Below are 21,701 nucleotides of genomic sequence, written 5' to 3' on the forward strand. Positions count from 1 at the left end.
TCTCAGCCAATTTATCTCATAATCTCAGGATAATAATGCTTGTTTTCCTGTGATAACAACACATTTCAGTTGTTTTCTGCAGATCTCTAGAAGTGAACTTGTTATAGTGGAAAAAAACTGCTTTGTTATCCCGAGATAATCTGATAAATAAGTTAAAATCATGAGAAAACAACCCAAATTTACTCGTCATCAAAGGGAAATAAAATGTATGGCTGTATGTCCGCTTAGGCCTTATGTACTTTGCTCTCTTCTGTGTTTTTTTCCTCCAAATTTTCTTATAACTTTGCTGTGTTTTGTGCATTTCCACTCTTGGGATGAGTCATGATATGAATATTCAAATAGTCATTCATTATTTTTTTTTTAAATCTAAGTTTTCCTGCGATATGATCTCATAAAATCATCCCCATTTGTTTGTTTCACATCTTGCACATCCTCATTTTCTTTTAGCTTTTTGTACTGTTGACCGATGCCCCCCCCCACCCCCCCTCGATCCCACCCCCCCTCTCTTTTCCAATTAGAAAGCATTATATCATTTTACTCTGAGACTGACATCATTACAGGCTTTGAAAAGTAGGACACAGAATAGTTTTTAGACCACAGCCATTAGATAATAAAAGATTGAGTCAAACATGTGTCATCAACACATAAAAACATGATGTAATCATCATTGCACTGTTTTGTTTTTCTCCTATGTCATAGTCTTTTTTTAGATTCTAGTAGGTCTTGATTTAAAAAGCTTTAATGTGAGCCTTAGCAGGAAGTCCTCTGTCAAAATCTGACGTAATCCGTCTCCCTGCTCCAGCTGTGTTAGCGGCAGAGGGAAACTACCTCCTCTGACGGCGTGGAGAAGATTGATGTTGGCCCGAGGGAGTGTGGATGTGAAACTTGTTGATGGGGCTGCGTCTCCGTCAGACAGTCTGGGAGCTGCTGTTTAGCACTGAGCAGGCTTCACAAAGCAGCGGAAAAAAAAATCCCCTAAACTCCGAGCCCAGATGTCTGAGGGCTGCGGAGCGTGAAGGAGGGCCTGTGTCACACTGTAAATAAAAGAGAGGAGAGCAGAGTGGCGCAACATTTGACTCATTTCAAGCGGGTCTGTGTAACACAAAGCTGAGGCAAAGGCTGAATTTGAACTTCAAGGTTTTTTCTGCAGCAGAGAAAGTCTTTATTAGCCACGAGGGAGAAATATCTGTCGTATAGAGAAGATTAATGAACAGCTACTGTAAACATCACATAATACACAACGACAGGCTGAGCTTAGCCTTTAATCAGCTGGATCTGCATCAGAAGCTGCTCAGCATCTGGGCCAAAACCGCAGATTAAACCACAATAACTAACTTTTCTTTGTTTTTTTCAATGCCGTAATGCACCTGTCTCTTTCACCTCACAGCTCCCTCCAAAAGCTGTAAACTCAGATTTTAGGAATGGAAACAGAAAGAAACTTTGTTCTTTAAGGGTTTATTTTTATTTAGAGATTGGACAGTGGATAGAGGCAGAAATAGGAGGTGAGAGAAAGTGGGGATATACATGCGGGAAAGAAGCCAGAGGTCAGATTTGAACCTGGGCTGCCCGCTTGGAGGACCATAGCCTCCATCCAACCAATCAGATTTATTTGATGAAAAATTGTAGAAAGAAAACGTGACCGAATAAAGAACCAGAACAAAACAAACATGTTTTTTTTTTTTTTTTTAAATAATGCTTCTTAGACTTTTTGACAATGTTTTTTCTTGCGACCAACTGAAAGCTGCTCCGCGTCCCACTTTTGGGTCCAGACCCACCAGTTGAGAAACACTGCACTGTACCTGTGCCCCACCCAGAAATGTTTTCTCGTCGAAAAAGCAATCTCTTTCTGGCTTCTAATGTAAAAACTGGTTAATATTTTTGCTCTTCTGTTGATTAAATGAAACATAAAACAATAGAAAAGTCTAAAAAATGCCGTTTTCTTAAGGACGGGATGCAAGAAGCAATTTCAGATTTGAGACTGTTTTAGACATTTGGCGCTTACAGACTACCTTTTAAAAGCGGAATGCGTCCATGTTACACTTGTCATGAAAAGTGTAAGGTACTGAGGCGAGGTAATGCGCCCCTGACCCTCCATCTGAGGTAGTGACAGAGGCGTGATTTAATGCTCGTTCCTTTCCTTTTTCAACCTGACAATCACCCTTTGAAGCAACGTTTGGTGCTGCACAAAACCCTTACCACAACCCGAACCCTCGACGTCACATGTGAGACCTCACTGCTCAGCTCTTATGGCTGAATACTTTCGCAATCTTAGCATCAATCTCCAAGCCTTGCACCGTGAACAACCTGTTACCTGCAATTAACTCCAAGTCAAATCCAGCAACTCTTCCCCCCCCTTATTATTAAACTTGTAAGCAGATGCACGGCCTACATCTTCACTCACTTAATCACCACTGGCCTGGTTTCATCTACATCACCAGAACCCCCCAAACCTTATTTACAGGCCCTTTAAGAAATAAACCAAGAAAATGCTGATTAATATATATGTAAAAAGAAAAGAAAAGCCATGCATGCCGCGGTGTAAGGTCGAGATGTCCTGTACCCAGAAGATAAGCCCTGAAGCATACTGCTATCAGTCCAAACAAGAGCGGTGATAATGAACTGCAGATAAAAGTGGAACACACACAGATTATCTCCCTTTCCCTTTTATAATGCCTGAACTGACCCTGAAGTTCAAACGCATGATGATGACGACACGTGCTGGATCAGCGCAGGCTAATATGGGCCACAGATTGCAGCATACAATGTAGGACACGATCCAGAAAACAGGAACACTTTCAACAACTTTAAAGGCAATAAAAAACTAATAATGTGTTTTAGTCTGGATCAATTTATGTGTAGCTCTTCTGATTTTTTTTTTTTTTAGCAAATCTGCACCTTGAATTGGATTTTACAAGCAGATGCTAACAAGCTGATAAAGTTTTTACACTGCATCATACCATGAAGTACTTTCCATGAAAGGTTTACTCCGCATGTGTGTTTTTTTTAAATCATGTTTGTGATCACAAGCAGAGGCAGACAGTCACATAAACTTTCACAGTTACACCCGTGCGTGCAGCCTCAGGGGAGAGAGATGTTCGGGTGGTCGACTCACATCAAATTCACTTCCAATCTTTTCTGAACTTCTTTGTGTCTGTGTGTGTGTGTGTGTGTGTGTGTGTATGTGTGTGTGTGGAGTTTGGAGGGATTGTTGGTGAGAAAATGTCATAAACAGTCGTCGCTCCTCCTTAAGTTAACCATAAACTAGACCCACCCAAACAGGACTGGAGACGGTGGTTGTGCTCTGCTCTGCTCCGCTCTGTAATTCACATCAGAGGGGAGTGAGTGTGCATAACATTTGTGCAACATTTTGGGTGTGTTATTAGTGTTCCTCTGGTATTTTTTTTTTGGGCAGACTTGAAAGAATGTTTCCCTCTCTGCTTTTGTGTAACAGAAAAACTTTGAAGTCGCTTTTTTAAGATTTAAAAAGTCGGCTACATGAGGCTGCACGGTGGTTAGTGCTGTTACCTCGCAGGGAGGAGGTTCCTGGTTTGAATCCCCGTCTGACAGGAGCCTCTCTGTGTGGAGTTTGGGTGTGGGTTTTCTCCGGGTGCTCCAGCGATATATAATTTTAGCATATCTGGGGCCATAAACAGAATATTTTCTGCAACTTCTAGGATCTCTGAGGACCTGAATTTTTACGTTTTTTAAGTTTATAAGATCCTTAAAATTACACATTTGGTTTTATTCTAAACAATAAAGAACAGCTGTTGTGGTTAATTGTATGAAAGACATGGTCATCATATCCAAATCAATATGTATAGATCGCATCGTGGCCATTATATCATGATACATATCTTATTGTGAGGCTGTGGGAAACACTAAGCCCTGATAGTGATGCACTGAGATGCTCTGCATGGTCTGCAAAAACAAAAAAAAAACATTTTCAGTCAAATTTTAAATTGTGAAATACCAGTTATCATTCCTCACGTGCATGAATCATCTTCCATTTGTTATATTAGTCAAAATAATTGCAAAAAGTTTTATTTTATGGCCCTTTTGTTTGATGTGAGTTGATTTGCAGGATCTGCGTTTCAGACACATCACTGTTCAGTTTGTCAGTCTGACTGATTCCTATAGTTGTTAATGGTTCAAAGTAATTTACTATATCAGGCTCTTCAGGAAACTTTGATGAGTCCTGTGATATATTTAGCTGCATAATTTAAGCATGAAAGCATCCGATACCAGGACATCCAGGGTGTGGGAGACAGAAACTACATGAATCATCTTTTTCTGCTTCTTTTGTACAATCATTATTCCTCCCCTCTCTGCTCCCTCCCTCTCTCGCCCTCCCTCTCTCTCTGTCTCATTTCCTGGCAGCTTTTGGAAGGGGTCGTTTTTTGGAAAGAGATCACAGGGGCTGCAGGTCAGAGCAGTTCAGACACACTTCCCTTCACAGCTGGACTGACAGACAGAGGATTCAGAGGGAGTTAGGTACTGCACCTCAGGGGTTTATGGATGGATGAGGAAACTCTCTCTACTTTTAAAAGAATCTTTAAACTCATGTGGCAACCTTTATCTAACCTCAAGGTGTATGAGTCACTGCCCAATTTAGATAAAATAAACAGACAAATGAGCATGTTTCCAAATTTAACTCTGATCAGTTTCCGTGCAGCTTTAAATAGTTTTTCAGGAGACTGCTGTGACTCATAACATTCTCTAATCTCTGTCCCTGTTTGTCATTTAAATCCTCCTAAACGAGGGAGACAGATGGATCAGACACGCTCCCGGTGATTGATTTTTCTCCTCTCCTCTCCTCTCTTGTGTCTCCTCTCCTCTCCTCTCCTCTCTTGTGTCTCCTCTCCTCTCCTCTCCTTTCCTCTCTTGTGTCTCCTCTCCTCTCCTGTCCTCTCTTGTCTCTCCTCTCCTCTCCTCTCTTGTGTCTCCTCTCCTCTCCTCTCCTTTCCTCTCTTGTGTCTCCTCTCCTCTCCTGTCCTCTCTTGTCTCTCCTCTCTTGTATCTCCTCTCCTCTCCTCTCCTCTCTTGTGTCTCCTCTCCTCTCCTCCCCTCTCCTCTCCTCTCCTCTCCTCTCTTGTGTCTCCTCTCCTCTCCTCTCTTGTGTCTCCTCTCCTCTCCTCCCCTCTCCTCTCCTCTCCTCTCCTCTCTTGTGTCTCCTCTCCTCTCCTCTTCTATCTCACTCTTGTCTTGTCGTCTCTGTCTCATCTTTTGTCCTCACTTTTCCTCTGTCTCTTCTATTTCTTCTCTCTCGTCTCCTCTCGTCTCATCTCCTCTCCTCTCTTGTCTCTCCTCTCCTCTCCTATCCTCTCTTGTCTCTCCTCTCCTCTCTTGTCTCTCCTCTCTTGTCTCTCCTCTCCTCTCCTATCCTCTCTTGTCTCTCCTCTTGTCTCTCCTCTCCTATCCTCTCTTGTCTCTCCTCTTGTCTCTCCTCTCCTCTCCTCTCTTGTGTCTCCTCTCCTCTCCTCTCTTGTGTCTCCTCTCCTCTCCTCTCTTGTGTCTCCTCTCCTCTCCTCTCTTGTGTCTCCTCTCCTCTCCTCTCCTCTCCTCTCTTGTCTCTCCTCTCTTGTCTCTCCTCTCCTCTCCTATCCTCTCTTGTCTCTCCTCTTGTCTCTCCTCTCCTATCCTCTCTTGTCTCTCCTCTTGTCTCTCCTCTCCTCTCCTCTCTTGTGTCTCCTCTCCTCTCCTCTCTTGTGTCTCCTCTCCTCTCCTCCCCTCTCCTCTCCTCTCCTATCTCACTCTTGTCTTGTCGTCTCTGTCTCATCTTTTGTCCTCACTTTTCCTCTCTGTCTCTTCTATTTCTTCTCTCTCGTCTCGTCTCGTCTCCTCTCTTGTCTCTCCTCTCCTCTCCTATCCTCTCTTGTCTCTCCTCTCCTCTCCTATCCTCTCTTGTCTCTCCTCTCCTCTCCTATCCTCTCTTGTCTCTCCTCTCTTGTCTCTCCTCTCCTCTCCTATCCTCTCTTGTCTCTCCTCTCTTGTCTCTCCTCTCTTGTCTCTCCTCTCCTCTCCTATCCTCTCTTGTCTCTCCTCTCTTGTCTCTCCTCTCTTGTCTCTCCTCTCCTCTCCTCTGTCTTCTCTGTCTCATCTTTTCTCGTCTCATCTCTGTCTCTTTTCTTGAAGCAAACATGATTCTTGGATGCCATTTATAAACTAGAAAGTGGAAAAAAACAAGGCACCTCTGGTCCTTTCTTTTCCTTTCCTATAAACTCTGCTTGTGTTTGTTTTGAACTGTGCAGCTTTGCAAAGAATCAGGACGATGTTATGGAAAAATTGGACTCTTATTAGTTTGTCCAGGGGAACCGTTTCATGTTTTTGGTGATGAAAATGGCTCATATTTATAAAAAACATTTGTCTGCTGTAATGAAGGGATTACATTGCCTGAAGCATGTGTCACACAGAAAACAAAGCCTTGCATGTTTTTCTAATCATACAGTAAGTGATGCCTCTGTAATCCAGCCTGGAAACTCAAACGTCTTCCTTTTTCAGGAGTAAGTGAGGAGTCTGTTTTGAATTAGTGAGACAGACATCGATATTAATGGGATTTACTCGCTGCAACAGCTGTAATTTTCAAGTTAAAGACCAGACAAGGTAGAGTACGAACTAAATGGAAAGAGAGAATTTTAGAAAAAAACTTGAACCCCGTCTCTGTGAGCTCAAAGGACAGCAGGACAGACGATCAACATTCACCACAACATGCAAATAAAATGAGTTTTATGATCAAACTTACATTAAGGGGCAATAACATTTGACTTAGCTTTCACATCAGTTCCTGCAGATGTTTTTGAAATGGATATCAGACCCTGACATCTTCTCTCTGTGCATACCCAGCTGGTACTCGAGATAAATCCTCCTCCTATAGTGTAAACCATTGTTGACAGTCACACCTAGAGGCTATTGTACACGAGCGTCAAGTGGGCAGCCCGTTGCCGTGTAGGGACCGTGTAGGGGGAGACGCAGAGCCGGACCGAGACAAAGACCTCTGATTGACGTGTGAACAATGGAGCGGGCACACAGCAGCCTCCTGACTGAGGGACCGGAGGGCACAATGGATCCTTTTCTGTAGCGCCAGAGGAGGAAGAGCTAGCATGTTAGCTTAGCTGCCCTGAGAAAGTGTTGTAAACCTGCAGTTTGCATTAGCTCTAGCAAGAAAGAACAAACTTATAGATGGATGTTTAATCTTTGCTGGGCTACTTTTAAATCAGGTTTTAAATTAAACATTTTGACCTCATAAAAAGTCAAACTTCAGAGTGAATTTCTGAGCCATATTTGAACTTTCTCTCCTGTATCTGTTGAATGAATTGAGTTCTGTAATTCACACAAAAAAGATCAAACTGCAATGACTAATTACATCCTTAAAAGTGACATTATGCTATGTGCTATGCTCACCAAAGTGTAGTCCCCTCGTAGTTCGGTTCTTATATTCTACGTCTTAGGAGAGAGAATATTAGAGAAAGAATAGATGTTTGTGAATATTGTAAGAGCGACACCAACACTTGTGATTTCCTTAGACTTAATTAAGCAGATTTGAGCTGTCTGCTATTTGACTTATACACAAAAGATGAAGACCAATGGCTGCACAATCAGCTGCACAATCAGCTTTGTTGTAATGTGCACATGATCTGCTCTTAAGAGGCTTAAACAAGAAAACTTTTTCTAAATCTGGCAGTTACGGGACAAATGATCCTCTGATAAAAGCGAGTGATTTTTCACACTGCAGCCTCGACGACTCTGAACACTGACCACACATGTGCATCCCATGGCATTGTCTGAGGTCGTGCCAGTTTGTGCACGGCTTGACACACACGGTATGAATACTTCCACATAGGGATGAGCTAAGTCTAAAAATGTAAGCACATACAGTACAGCTGCGGTAAAGCATTGTTTGTTTCCAGCTTCTGAACATCCTGACGTGCACGTCATCCTGTGAGGTAGCGTTTTCTTCACTCAGCTCTTTATCTCATTGTCACATTTTATTTTCATATTCCTTCCTTTCTTCCCATTTTTCTTACGGTGAGTTCCATTTTATCTCAGATTTTTAAATTCTGAGTTGCCAATCTGATACATCAGGTACGCCTCCCTGAAGTCTGAATTCCAACTTTGAAACTCGGAGAACCTTCAATAGGCCGAGTTAAAATCCAACATGGCTGTTATGTTGCTTGTCGGACTGGCAACAGGAATCCGGTTAACTCTGGTGTGAGGTCATTCCCATCTCCGAGATCCAATTTCCGAGGTAAATTGAACGCACCATAACTTTGTGTGTGTTGTAGTCAAGACCAAACTAATCGAGACCAAGACATACCCGAGACCAGAGTGATCAGAGACAAGATCAAGACATTTAGGGATCAAGACGGAGACAGAGACCTTCAAAAAGTGGTCACGACCGGTCTCAAGTACTAAAACACTAGTTTGTAGATATGGATAAATGACCCTACATCAAAATTTAATTATTTTTTCCTTGAGCCAACATGCAAGTTTGACGGTGTTATTACTGTTTGTGCTGACACTAAAAAGGTTTATAGGAAACAAGATGATTGACGTAAATGACCAAGGTTTCAACCATTTTAAGCGTCAAGGTTTAGGAAACACTGACACCAAGAAGAGCGTCGAGGACATCTGCCGACAGCCTCGACTTTTGTGTTGTGGTTGAAACTGAAGGCCAAAACATCACGCAATGTAGCTTTAAAGTGAAGCTTGAATCAGGATCAGGATTGTGGAAGTATCAGAGATCTTGATTGGAGGTTGGTGTGTGATGATGCGCTCTAATAGTGACAGGTGGAGAGCGTCTTCCTCTGTGACACTCAGCATTTTTGATTTCCCGATGGATGTTGAACGTGAGATATGTGTGATTGTGGTTTGTTGTTGTGCTGTGCTGCCATTGATGTAAACTGCTGCTTGTAGACACTTGACGTTCCTAACGGATAATTAAAGTTATTTGAAGTGGATGAGGTTCATGTGGCGATCACAGACTCTTCACTGTTTAGAGCTGTTGTGGAATAATTAGCTTTGGAGCTTGTATGCAGAGCAGCAGCAGCAGAGGTTTGACAGCTGTGAAGAAAGAAACCATTCTTCTGTGGAGAGAAAAACTGGGATCCTGGTTCTCTTTGGAGAGGAAGGAAGTGAGGGAGGGAGGGAGGGAGGGAGGGAGGGAGACGAATTAAACATAAAAACTCTCTTACTCTTACCAACATACACATTCATTTTCACAGAGCAACATGCACACACCTTTTCCTGCATGACCACTTATTCATCGCCATGTGACAACCTTTTACAACATCTCTTTCCATACTTCAGTAAAAAGACATCCGACAGGGACAAAAATACAGCAAACCTTTAAAAAAGGGTTTTTCTTTCACTATTTAAAACATCTTAAAAAAAAAAGAATGTGCAACATTTAACACCTAAATAAAACAGAAATGAAGTATGTCCTCAGTAAATGTCTCTCTGAGTCATGACTCAGCATAAATATCATTGTATGTTACATTAACACAAAAGTGCGTTAACAAGAGAGGTACGACTAGATATGACGTGTTTTTATTTAACAAATTGTCTATTGACAGAGGAAGTGAAGGTGGGAAATAGTAACATGAAAAACTACTCCCCAGCAAAGATAGAAACATAAATATCAGGTTAGCTAATAAATAATAATGGCTAATGTTTAACTCGCTGTATAATAGAGTTTGTTGTGATCACACGTTATATTCCATTGTATTCTTAATATTCTTTTCTTTCCATTAAACATTAACTTTTTAGATTTTTAGTTAAGATTATTAACATTATTACCCTGTTACTCAGTCTCCTGTCTGATGGATGACCCTGAATGACCTCTAAAAACACTTTTACATCCGGCTACTCGAGCTATATTTTTTTTCACTTTATTTTTGGTCTCTTTTTCAAAAAACAGGCCGGATTTGAACCTGTGTTTTTTAGGGATTTTTTAAAACTAGAATATTCTGAACTGAATTTGAACATTTCACAGAACTGACTTATTTACTCATGAGTTGAGTTTGAAGCGAAATGATTAACAGTACTCATTTTTCTTAACTACCAAACATTTGGGGAGGATTTGTTCCAAGTTTCTGGCAAAGAAAAAAAGTGAATAAGCAAGTTTTGAAAATGTACGATTATTACATTAAGGAGATTTATTCACATTGTTCTTTGATACAAATAAAAAAATAGATCTTAAATATTGCAAGGTCAACCTGTATCCAGTTGTTTTTGTTTTAATTCCATTAATAAATTCTTGCAAAGCTTTAAAGTTAGAGCTACAGCGATCCTTGTGCCACCTTTTTTTTTTTTTTTGCAAAATTGGTCGACTTTTTTTTTTTTGACAATTTTCGAGCTAAAATGCCAACGTTTGTGAGTTTCAAGGCATGAGAAGATTTCCTTTCTTTTTTTGATTGCTCAAACAGACTCTTTGGGGTTTTGGATGGTTGAATAAAAGAAGCTGTTATAAAATCTCACTGTGAGGTCATAGGGTATTGTCTTATTTTAGTGTCGTTTTACCTGCTCAAACAAAGAAAACCAAGAAGCAATGTGAGAAACAGAATCTCAGTAATCCTCAAAACACAAATTTAGAAATCTCTGTAATATTTAACATTTGATTAAAATCCTATAATGTCTGAAATGTTTGCCCGCAGGTTTGAGAAGGGGAGGATCTACAGCTACATCGGGGAGGTGGTGGTGTCCGTCAATCCTTACCGTGCCATGAACATCTACGGCCGCGACACCATCGAGCAGTACAAAGGCCGCGAGCTGTACGAGAGGCCGCCGCACCTCTTTGCCATCGCTGACGCTGCTTACAAAGCCATGAAGAGGAGGAACAAAGACACCTGTATCGTCATCTCAGGTAACACTGGAGGAAGCCCCCCGCTGCATATACCACTCAAGAAACATGTTTCACCCTCCCGTGCACTGAACAGTTTCAATATATCTCCCAGTTTTCCTCGTGCTTTTGTCTTTAATAGAAAAATAAAGTCCAGCTGTGGTGATCTGTTGTTTCCATTTATGTTTTTAATCCTTTGAGATGTTCTGGAGGGCAGATCCTTCCTCAGAAATACTTTAAAGCTAAAAATAAAAAAACACATTTCATGTGGTTACAAGCTTGTAGCAGCATGGAGAAATCCTGCAGAGAATGCAGCACCACCCGGTGGTCAGAGGCGGTACTGAGCCCGTCCATAACACTGGTGAGAATTCATAGCAAGACTGAAGCAAAGTTTAGTCCAATTATGTGGGGGGAAAAAAAGAAATATCCGTGCAGTAGCAGATATTTCTGCGTAATCAGGGTTATTTTTTTCAAAAGGGAAAAAAAAATCAACAGAAAATCACAAGATGAGGCTTCAGTTTCGGATCTTATCTCACAGTTTGGTGTCCATAAAAAATACCAGTAATAACTTTTTTTTAAATTTTTATGTTCACTTTTTAGATAAGCTGAATGTGTAGGGGTTCCTTTAGAGTTCAAGGAGTCCCCTGCAAATAATATTCACTTTGGTTTCACTCATTAATCATACAGGTCACAGTGTAGTCTATATCAGTGGTTCTCAACTGAAGGGTTGGGACCCCGAAGTGGGTCGCTGAGCAGCTTTCTGTGGGTTGCAATTGTGCGTCTGGAAAAGAAAATAGTTTCACAAATTTTCCATCCTCAGTCACATGTTTTCTACCAACTGCAAAACGTTTCATTAAATAAATCTGATTGGTTGATAAATATCAGAAATTTGGGTCGTGATTGTTCATGAAGGAGTCGGTGGAGAACCACTGGTCTATATAGTACACTCTACTTATTATAAACAAACACCTTAAAGTGAAAATGTTATCTTTTTAAATTTGATGTAAGGGGGGTTCATGTTCTTCTTTTTATCAGTTTAGGGGTCTTTAATGTCCAAAAGATTTGAGAGAAACTGAATTAAAATCACTTGAGGTTCTCTTAATATGCAATAAAATAAATATATAAATAAATAAACCTTTGCTTTCATTTCAGGGGAAAGCGGAGCAGGAAAAACCGAAGCCAGCAAGTACATCATGCAATACATTGCTGCTATCACCAATCCCAATCAGAGGGCCGAGGTCGAAAGGTGAGCGGCTTTTTTTTACGACCTGAAACACTGTGGAACATGTAAACACGCTCAGTGTGGTGACTAAACACCAACCACTGTCAGATAGGGAGGGGTATGTGGAATACTTTTGTTATGATTCACAGCAAAAACATTTCACAGGAAAATGTTTATATTTTGAGTGTAGTCACCCTGTCAAATAAAACACCCAGATTCAGAAAGTGATTGTGCACAGCGTATCCTTTTTGTCTCCCCACATTAAAGAGGACATATTATCCCCCTTCTCCACCTTTTCAAACAGTCCCCCTGTGGTCTAAATGAAACATCTGTGCTGTGCTTTGGTCAAAATCTAACATGAATCAAGCACCAGAGGAGGTTTGTGACCCTGTATAAACCAGCTCTCTCAGAACGCTTTGTTTTGGTGTGTGTGTCTCTTTAAATGCAATGAGCCCCCCCCCCCGAGTTTACCTGGTAGACATCACTCCTCTGTAGAGAGAATAAAAATGGCCAACCTGAGCAAAAGTTTTGTTCTAGTCTGGGGGTGGAGTCCATGGGTGGAGATATCAGGGGAGGGGAGGGGATTTATTTGACCAGAATCCCACTGTGACATCACAAGGAGAGCACATTTGAAACGGAGCATTTTTCTCTGTGTTGTAAGACTTATGCAGACCACAAACAAAGGACTGGATTGCATTATTTTTACATTTTGTGGGTCAGTAGACATTCAAACACTGTCAGATAGGGAGCGGTATGTGTTATATACCCAAATATATGTTAAAAAAAACTGTAAAAGCAGATTCTTCGTAATATGTCCCCTTTAAAATAATATTTCATTGTCTTCCATGAAACACGCTGCGAGAACTTCACGGCTCACTCGTGTTTATAGACTTTTAGACTTTGAAGCAATATATTAACAGGTCGTCACCTTTATTATCTTATCACGGCTCCTCTACTTAGATATAAGTCACCTATTTATTAGTAGTCATCACTCCCTGTAATAAAGTCTCTTAGATCATATTTAGATATTCAGTACTTACATCTGGAAGCTTAAGACTGCAGCTCTGATACCGTTAAAACAGTCGACACCCTCCGTCTAGATGATAGACGGCAGCGTAATACAGATTTACATAACACATTAAAGTGTCAGCCAGATCCATGATCAGGAGAAACCAAGAGATAAGCCTCGACTCAAAGGTCACAGCATGTAGGTCAGAGATTAAGACGTGATTTGTGCAGTGAAAAGGTTTGTAGGTCGACTTCAGTCAGTCACAGACAAACAGCTGGAAATACATGCAAACACATTTAGAAACATCTGGATACACATTGACTGCCTCTGCTCTTATAAGATTCAAATATATGAATCGACACCGCGGTGAGGACGTAGTAGAACAGGAAATATTTACAAGTCGCTGATTAATGCTTTGATGTGTTTATCAGCTCTTTGCTAATAATGATGTCAACCGAGATCGATCGATAAGAAGGAGGAGTTAAGTATCATAAAAGAAGAGTGACGCGCTGGAGAGGTTTGATGAATGACAGCGCTCAGCAGTACCTTGTCGGCCCATCTCAGATTAGATGAGATACATTATTTACATGTCAACTATATGTTTAAGAATTTACCTCAGTGAAACTCCTGAAGACACACAAGTGAAGAAGAAGAGCCAAAGGGATAAGAGCAGGAAATACCAGGAAGTTACAAGACAGAAAGGACAAAAACTTTAACCAACAATTCACTTAGCAGACGCTTTTATCCAAAGTGACGTACATCAGAGAGTAAGAACAACACAAGCAAGGATCTAGAGAGGAGGAAAAAACATCAGGAAGTGGAAAAAAATCAGTTTTAAGTCCGATTGGACACACAGGTGCTGACAGGAAGTGACCAGAGGCAAATCACAACATCGACAGCAGTTCTTAATCAGCATAGAAACCGTCTTAAAATCAGCGTTATCAAACAAAACCATAGCCTCTTTGTTTTTTCTAAGATTCATTTTTCTAGTGTTGTGTTAGGAGTCTGTAGTCTTCCAAGTGGGGGGACCCGGGTTCAAATCCGACCTGTGGCTCCTTTCTCGCATGTGATTGCTCACTCTCTCCCTCTATCCCTGATTTCTGACTCGATCCACTGTCTTATCTCTAAAATACAGACGTTCAAAGCCCAAAAATAAACCTTTATTAATTATTAATTTATCTAGATAGGATAGAGTAGAAGATCAGGAGAGAGAGATCACATGCAGGAAAGGAGCCACAGGTCTGACTTGACCACAGCCTCTGCACACGGGGCTCGACCTCACCCCTCAGCCCTTACTTTGTTTACATCCTAACCTGTTACACATCCTGCCTCCCCTCACAGGGTGAAAAACATGCTGCTTAAATCCAACTGTGTCCTGGAGGCCTTCGGGAACGCCAAGACCAACCGCAACGACAACTCCAGCCGCTTCGGCAAATACATGGACATCAACTTTGACTTTAAGGGAGATCCCATCGGAGGCCACATCAACAACTACCTCCTGGAAAAGGTAAAGACGCAGCCAGTTACTGATGTAGTCGCACCAATGCTGCTGAGAGCAAATGTTCTTTTACTCTTCTAGTCAATAAACACTGCAGATGTTATTGTACCTGAAGTATGTCTTATCTTTTTCTAGTCCTTTCCTAGTTGATATTTTGAATTATTTAAAAGGTTGTTTCAGCCACTCATCTGCTCACAATGTGCTCCAAGTTTTAATCAGCATTTAATCAGATAAGTGGCTCCCAATCTGCGGGACAGATTTCCATGGAAGTTGCAGAAATCAATTCAACTTAATGGTTGCACGATGCAGAAAGAGAGACTGCAGAACTGTCTCTGTTGTAAAGATGGTTTTTGTTTTTACTTCCTGTATTTATGGCCTTTTTCTTGAGAAAACTATGTCACCCCTTTTTGTTGTTCTGACCTTTTGTTTTCCCTCGAACAGTCCAGGGTGATTTTCCAACAGCCAGGAGAGAGGAGCTTTCATTCCTACTACCAGGTAAATATGTCACTGTGTGTGTGCACCTGTGTGTTTGCATACAAAGACAAAGTATACTCAGAGTGTGTGCATGCATGCAAGCGTTGAATATGAATGAGCCAGATGCTGTTTCTATATGAGCTGTGTTGTTTTTCTCACTGCTCAAGCTGCAGCATGCACATTATATATGACCTAACATGTCAGAAATTACAGTTTACACCGCGTCTGGTAGTGTGTGCTGTAGACCGATAATAGCCTGTATAATGATAGGAAAACACAACAACAGTTACCAATGTGTGCCTACTTTTGTTTTCCCAAATAAACAAAGTTCTTTAGTGTTTTTTTTCTTTGCATTGAACGAGGCAGGCTAGGGATTGCGTGCAAGCTGTCTCAACTCAATTCAATCAGGAGAGACTTCATTAAGAGTGAGGTGAAGGTCGGAGGTCGGAGCGGGCCATGCATGCATGAGAACCGGAGTAACATTTGTGTGTTTCTCTTCCTCCCACCAGCTGCTGAGAGGAGCTCCGGACTCTCTGCTGCGCTCTCTTCACATCCAGAAGGACCCGACGGCTTACAACTACATCAAAGTCGGAGGCCAAATTAAGGTAGCCTCAACAATTTACAGACAAGTCACCTTTACATACACACAATAACCTCACAATAAAACAAAAAAGAATGAGGCAGAGGGAGCAGAAGTCAGAGAAAGTGTCAGTGTGTTTGCAGACGGGTAAATACGAGTGATGCCTCACAGATTAAAAATAAAAGTTTTTAAACAAACCGCACGCATCACAGTTTTTTATTTTAAGCGCTGAGTGTCACATGCAGAAGACGTGTTTTTAATGATAATGTACACATGAGTGCTGTGTGTCTGAGTTGTTTTCTAAACACACCTCTGCTGTGCATCGCCGCCCTTACACAAGCTTAACGAGCGGGGAACAAAACCGCTTGACAGCAACAAACAGTCTGATGTCATGGAGCACAGTGCAAACAAACAGCTGAGGCAGCGGTTTGTGTTCTGTTTGCCTCAGCGGCTCTCTATTTTTACATCCAGACATTACAGTCCGACAGCAGTTTGTAATTTAATCAACTGTGGGAATATGATATCCAGGTTGGAGTGAGTGGAAGAGGCTTTGAATTCAGGAAAAACAACCCATTAAACACACAATTTTGTTTTCACTTCTGCAGAATTTTGCAATTACAGGAAAACAAGTTGTTAAAAAAAAAGCTGGCTAAACGTTCCTCTGAGTCATCCTGTAAACTTGTTTTTTATTCTTGCAACTTGTTCCTCCGTTCCCTCTCCAGTCTTCCATCAACGACGGAGCAGAATTCAAAGCTGTAGCAGATGCCATGAAAGTGATCGGCTTCACGGCGGACGAGATTCAGACTGTTTACAAGATCCTGGCCACCATCCTGCATCTGGTAATACTCCATAATATAAAAATCCCTGCTTATCTCCCGCACCAGCTGGGACCCAACTGTGAACGCTCTGAGTGTAGATGTTGGATAAATGAGTGCCATGTTGGATAGAGTGGAGAAGCATCCTAGCAAGGACAATGCGTGTTGGGTTCATCTTTATTTGATCTTTTCTGCTGTTTGCTGAAACGCTCAAGTCCAAAATAAAAACCATGTTCGCCTCATGAAACACAGACTGCCCCCTAACCCATTTAACCCAAACAAAAATATAATTAAACCCATGCAAACATTGGAATTAAGCCTGCGGTCAAATTGAAATTGAATCCTTACTAAAGTTTAAATAAAACACACCCATCTAACAGTAAATAAATACTCTAGAACCGAACCCTCTGGTGGCCCTCTTTGGTACTACAGGAGACGATGACGCACGCCTGACGCTGCACTCTGCAGTACTTCTTCTAAGATTGAGTGATTCTGCCCCACCCCCCGATCTCTGTGATGAACTGTTTTAATCGTACATTTTAAGTTTTACAAATTGGATGCTCATTTTTTGTAACTTGCCTACATTAGATTTTTCTTTACAGTATTGAACTTTATTTTAAATGATCTCCATTTCTTTTCTTTTCTTCTCTCGTTTCATCGTATACAACCTGGATTCTGGCCCCTTCTTGTGTCTGAACTCCAGGATTTAGTATTAACGTAAAGTCATATGAAGCTCCGGCTGGTAAATGGGGACTGAAGGGGAAACTTGTATCGTTTGTTAATTTCAGAGACTCACCTTACATCTCAATATTCTGGGTACATTAATTAAAAATATTCTTGAGGAAACAAATACTGGAACTAGGAAGAGCCAGGAATATGGAAAGCCATGCTAGCTTTATTTTTTTGGGAACAGACTCCCAGTGTGACTGAAATTAGCAAGGAGAGGTAAATAAATCGATCCTCTTCCGCCTGTCTTGCAGGGAAACCTGACGTTCGGGGTTGACGGTGACGTGACGCTGATAGAGAACCCGAAGCTGGTGTCTGTGATCAGAGATCTGCTGTCCACCAAAGAGGAAAACGTGGAGAAGGCCATGCTGTACCGAACTGTGGCCACGGGGAGAGACATCATCGAAAAACAGCACACGACGCAAGAGGCCAGCTACGGGCGGGACGCTCTAGCAAAGGTATTTACTCTCTCTCTTTGTCCTTATTGAGGGAATGTGACTTGGTCTTACGAGCTGCAAAAAAAAAAACCTGAAATAACTTCAACTTCTGTTACCCTGGGCAGTTGTGACATTCTGTTAAGTGCTTGGCAAATTTGTGCTGCAATTCACACGAGCGTGAGTCACAATGTTATGACTGCAGACGGAGGCTGGAGACGGCAGGGGAAGAAATGCATGTGGGCAGATTGAGGACCAGCACTGCAGTCTGACTCACCGTTTGTGTGACATTTCTCTCTCGGCCACCATCTGTAACCCCGCTCATTGTCTGTGTGCTGGCCCGCTCTGTGCCGCTGAGGGAGGCAATTGGTCACCAGTTGAATGTGCTTGAATTATCATCTTTACTCTGCGTGTGTCAGAAGGAAGATATTTGGATAAATTTGGTTATGGCCCACGAGTAAATTATACATTTTGCCGGGTTTAAGTCTTGAACAAAATACATACATATGATCAGAGCTCCTGCTAATTATGTTTAGGGTTAGGTCTAGTCCACATGTAGGAACTGAGGTTCTCAGAAACATCTTCATCCACATGAAAACTCAAAACGCAGAACGCACGGCTGTCATGAGTGCTCCAAGTCAAAAACGATGTCAATGCAATGACCATTTCATTTTTACAAAGTTCCCCATTCAGGCGCCTCTGCTCGTCAACATAGTGGGAGCACAAATCAAATACCTACTAACTTAATGATGATGGTCTCCATATTATTGATGATGATGATGGTAATGACGATGGTTTTTGTTTGATAATGACGACTTATAAGATGGTTTCTATACTGATTAGAGCTCTCAAGAACTGCCCTCAATGTTGTGCTTTGCCTCTGGTCACTTCCTGTCAGCACCTGTGTGTCCAATCAGACTCAAAGCTGATCGTTTGCTCTTACTGACATTGTTCCCTCTTTCTAGATCCTTGTGTTGTACTTACTCTCTGATGTACGTCGCTTTGGATAAAAGAGTCTGCTAAGTGAATTGTAGAATTGTAGCAATCTGTGGCAGTACTTTTTTTGGCCACTTGAGGGCAGCAGAAACAAGCTGTAAACATGAGACTGACCTTTCATCACAGATGCTGCAGTGTAGAAGAAGTGGATGTTCTCCAGGTTAGAAGAAGTGAAGCTATTCTCGGTGTGCCTTTACCTTGCCGTTTTTTTTTTGGCCAGCAGGGGGCAAATCTGCTGTTTGAAATAATACTAATGGTTGTACAGAAGTCTAAAAGAAACAATGCTTCTTGATTTAATACCTCAATAAAGATATTTTTCTTCATGGAGTCAGCCATGAGATTTTAAGTCATTTTCAACGCAGCATAATGTTCATTTTGTAAATTATGTGCCACATCAATGTAAAATAGGGGATCTACCATAGACTGTAAATATTAAAGGATGAAGCCTGAGTGAAGTCAGCCATCTGTTCCTGCAGGGGGCTCCGGATGCACTTGCTTAATTTTTCAAGACCAGAGGTTGCCGCATGGTATCTACCCCCGTCCAAATATGTTTCCCCTCTGGCTCCAAACCCCCCCCCCCCCCCAAAAAAAACCCAAGATGGACAAATGTAGAACTCCAAAGCAAGAGAGCCCTCATGGTGGCTACATTAACTTCATATACAGTCTATGATTTCACTCTTTTGAAAACAATTCTTTTTGTGCACCCTCAGGCTATGTACGAGCGTCTCTTCTGCTGGATCGTGGGACGGATCAACGACATCATCGAGGTGAAAAACTACGACGCCAGAATCCACGGGAAGAACACGGTTATCGGGGTGCTGGACATCTACGGCTTTGAGATTTTCCAGAACAACAGGTTTGGACGATTGCAGAATATTCCGCTTATTATCACAAAACAACAAAAACGATTTAATCTAAACATAAAACAATGAATAATGATTGTCTATATTTAATATTTATTTGGTTTAACACACAGCAAGGATAATGCAGCAGTGTGTACAATAACTAATAGAGAGTTAGTTGCATGCACAAAAACTCACTTTTCATTTCTTGTGGTGCAGCTTTGAACAATTCTGCATCAACTACTGTAACGAGAAGCTGCAGCAGCTTTTCATCCAGCTGGTGCTGAAGCAGGAACAGGAAGAGTATCAACGAGAGGGAATCCCCTGGAAACATGTAAGGAGCACATTTTTTGGTTCCTACTCTTGTTTTGTTCTTATTTTATTCTCCTGTGGGGCTGTCCTCTTTTTATCCTCTGTGTCCTGTGTTGTTAGATCGATTACTTCAACAACCAGATCATTGTGGATCTAGTGGAGCAGCAGCACAAGGGGATCTTCTCCGTGCTGGATGAAGCCTGCATGAATGTGGGCAAAGTGACGGACGAAGTGTTCCTGCAGGGACTCAACGGCAAGCTGGCCAAACACGCCCACTACACCAGCCGCAAGGTAGGAAACACTGAAGAGTACACGTCTTGTTATTTTGACTTCAAGTTCAATTTAAGGTTTGCTTGATGAAGGTCTGGTAGCGACACGTTGCCAATAAATGTTTGTTTGCAAGTGAGAGCCAAAATCTCACTTGCAAAAATCTTTGAACCCCAACGCATGATGGTATATATTGCTCGGTAAATGGACTTGAGCTTGAAGAGCGCTTTTTTAGTCTTCTGACTACTCAAATCGCTTTTACACCGTATGTCACACCTACACATTCACACACTGATGGTAGAGGCTGCTGAGTAAAGTGTTCATCAGAAGTGACTAAACCGATTCATGTAAATTTACCTGAAATGAGCGTGATCTAGAAACACAGTTAAGCAGTGAGTACAGTATGTTATTCTTCTTTTCTCTAGTCCCTCAATTAAACAACTTTTATACACGAGGGGAAGAGTCAGCCGGCTGTCCTGGCGATGTAAACAAAGTGAAGATAGGACTCTAAAAACGCTGAAAACATCACAGACAGTGGGACTCGGGTGTTACACCCATTGTAGACAGTCATGACTCACAGAGTTATTTTCAGAGGAGATACTTGATTTCTACAATTAAGTGTGAAAAATCACATATAAAGCCTTTAAATTTCCCATGAGAGCCTGAAAAGTGTGTGAAGTCCTGCATTACAAAATGACTCAATTGCACTAGTCCATCGAGGTTGTACACTTCTTTCCACAATGCATTGTGGGATACAATGAGTGGACTATATAGGGTATGATTATGCTCACTCAGAATTCAGACACTACCACAAAATGGCATGTTCACTTTATAATTAATAGTGAGTAAATTCTGACACAGCCTATGTGTCCGTAAGCCTGAGTGGAATGCAGATTTTCTGGTGCATGAATGTTGTTTTTATGGTTTCACACATATTTTGCGAGCATGATAAAAATAAGTAAACACTAAGAAGAACTGTGAGCCTTTAACTATAAGCATCTAGCTGTATATCAGGATGGTCAGGAGGTGATGCAGGAAGTTGTTTTAGTAACCTGAGAACAGCAGAGGGCAGATTTCACTGTGCAGTGATCACCATTAGACACGGAGCGAGGCGAGTGAACATGATCCTGTTAGTTTTTAAAATCAGGATGGATCACAGGCTAATTCACTTTAATGTCGTGTACGGCCAGACGGACATAAGCCAATTTACTCCGCTAACATCCAACATCTGCTTGGGATCGGGTGACTGGGATGAGGTGGAAGTCGCTCATCAAACACTGAACCGGAGTCGGTTTCTCTGCAGATCTAAAAGCCTGATAAGTGGTACTTTAACTACAGCTGTGTGTGTTTTTGAGTGCAGTTCTCTCTGCGAACACAAGGTGGCATCAGCCGTCCTGTAGAGCGTGTTCGAGTCTGACTCGACACTTTGCAAAAGTGATGTCACTGCCAGCCAATGGGAGAGTATGGAGCTGCTGCTCTGCTGTGTTAGAACGGGTGTTGGAGGTAGAAGGAGGCGAGAGAGGGGATGTTTTCTTTACAAATTTATGAGGAGAAGTGGACAAAAAAAAAAGATAGAGGGTGAGCTGGTGATGCAGTGGGAAATGGAGGGTAAGCATCATCATCATGTACATTTCAAACACTCAAAGCAACAGGCTGCAGGCACCTCTATAAGAAAGCCTATTCAGACGCCTC

The 21,701-nt window shown here is 41.7% G+C and overlaps 1 protein-coding gene across 1 annotated transcript in view; it reads left to right on the forward strand.

Moving 5' to 3' along the window:
* Window positions 1-21,701, forward strand: part of myo1d (myosin 1D) — a 116,856-nt gene that overhangs the window by 12,120 nt on the left and 83,035 nt on the right. Inside the window, exons 2-11 of the mRNA XM_065949393.1 lie at window positions 10,650-10,858; window positions 11,987-12,080; window positions 14,407-14,572; window positions 15,005-15,058; window positions 15,547-15,642; window positions 16,340-16,456; window positions 17,413-17,616; window positions 19,299-19,444; window positions 19,650-19,764; window positions 19,863-20,033. Of these exons, the coding sequence (XP_065805465.1) occupies window positions 10,650-10,858; window positions 11,987-12,080; window positions 14,407-14,572; window positions 15,005-15,058; window positions 15,547-15,642; window positions 16,340-16,456; window positions 17,413-17,616; window positions 19,299-19,444; window positions 19,650-19,764; window positions 19,863-20,033 (1,372 nt within the window). The remainder of the gene's footprint in view (window positions 1-10,649; window positions 10,859-11,986; window positions 12,081-14,406; window positions 14,573-15,004; window positions 15,059-15,546; window positions 15,643-16,339; window positions 16,457-17,412; window positions 17,617-19,298; window positions 19,445-19,649; window positions 19,765-19,862; window positions 20,034-21,701) is intronic.

Source organism: Labrus bergylta, chromosome 21, assembly GCF_963930695.1.
Source record: "Labrus bergylta chromosome 21, fLabBer1.1, whole genome shotgun sequence".
Lineage (NCBI taxonomy): Eukaryota > Metazoa > Chordata > Actinopteri > Labriformes > Labridae > Labrus > Labrus bergylta.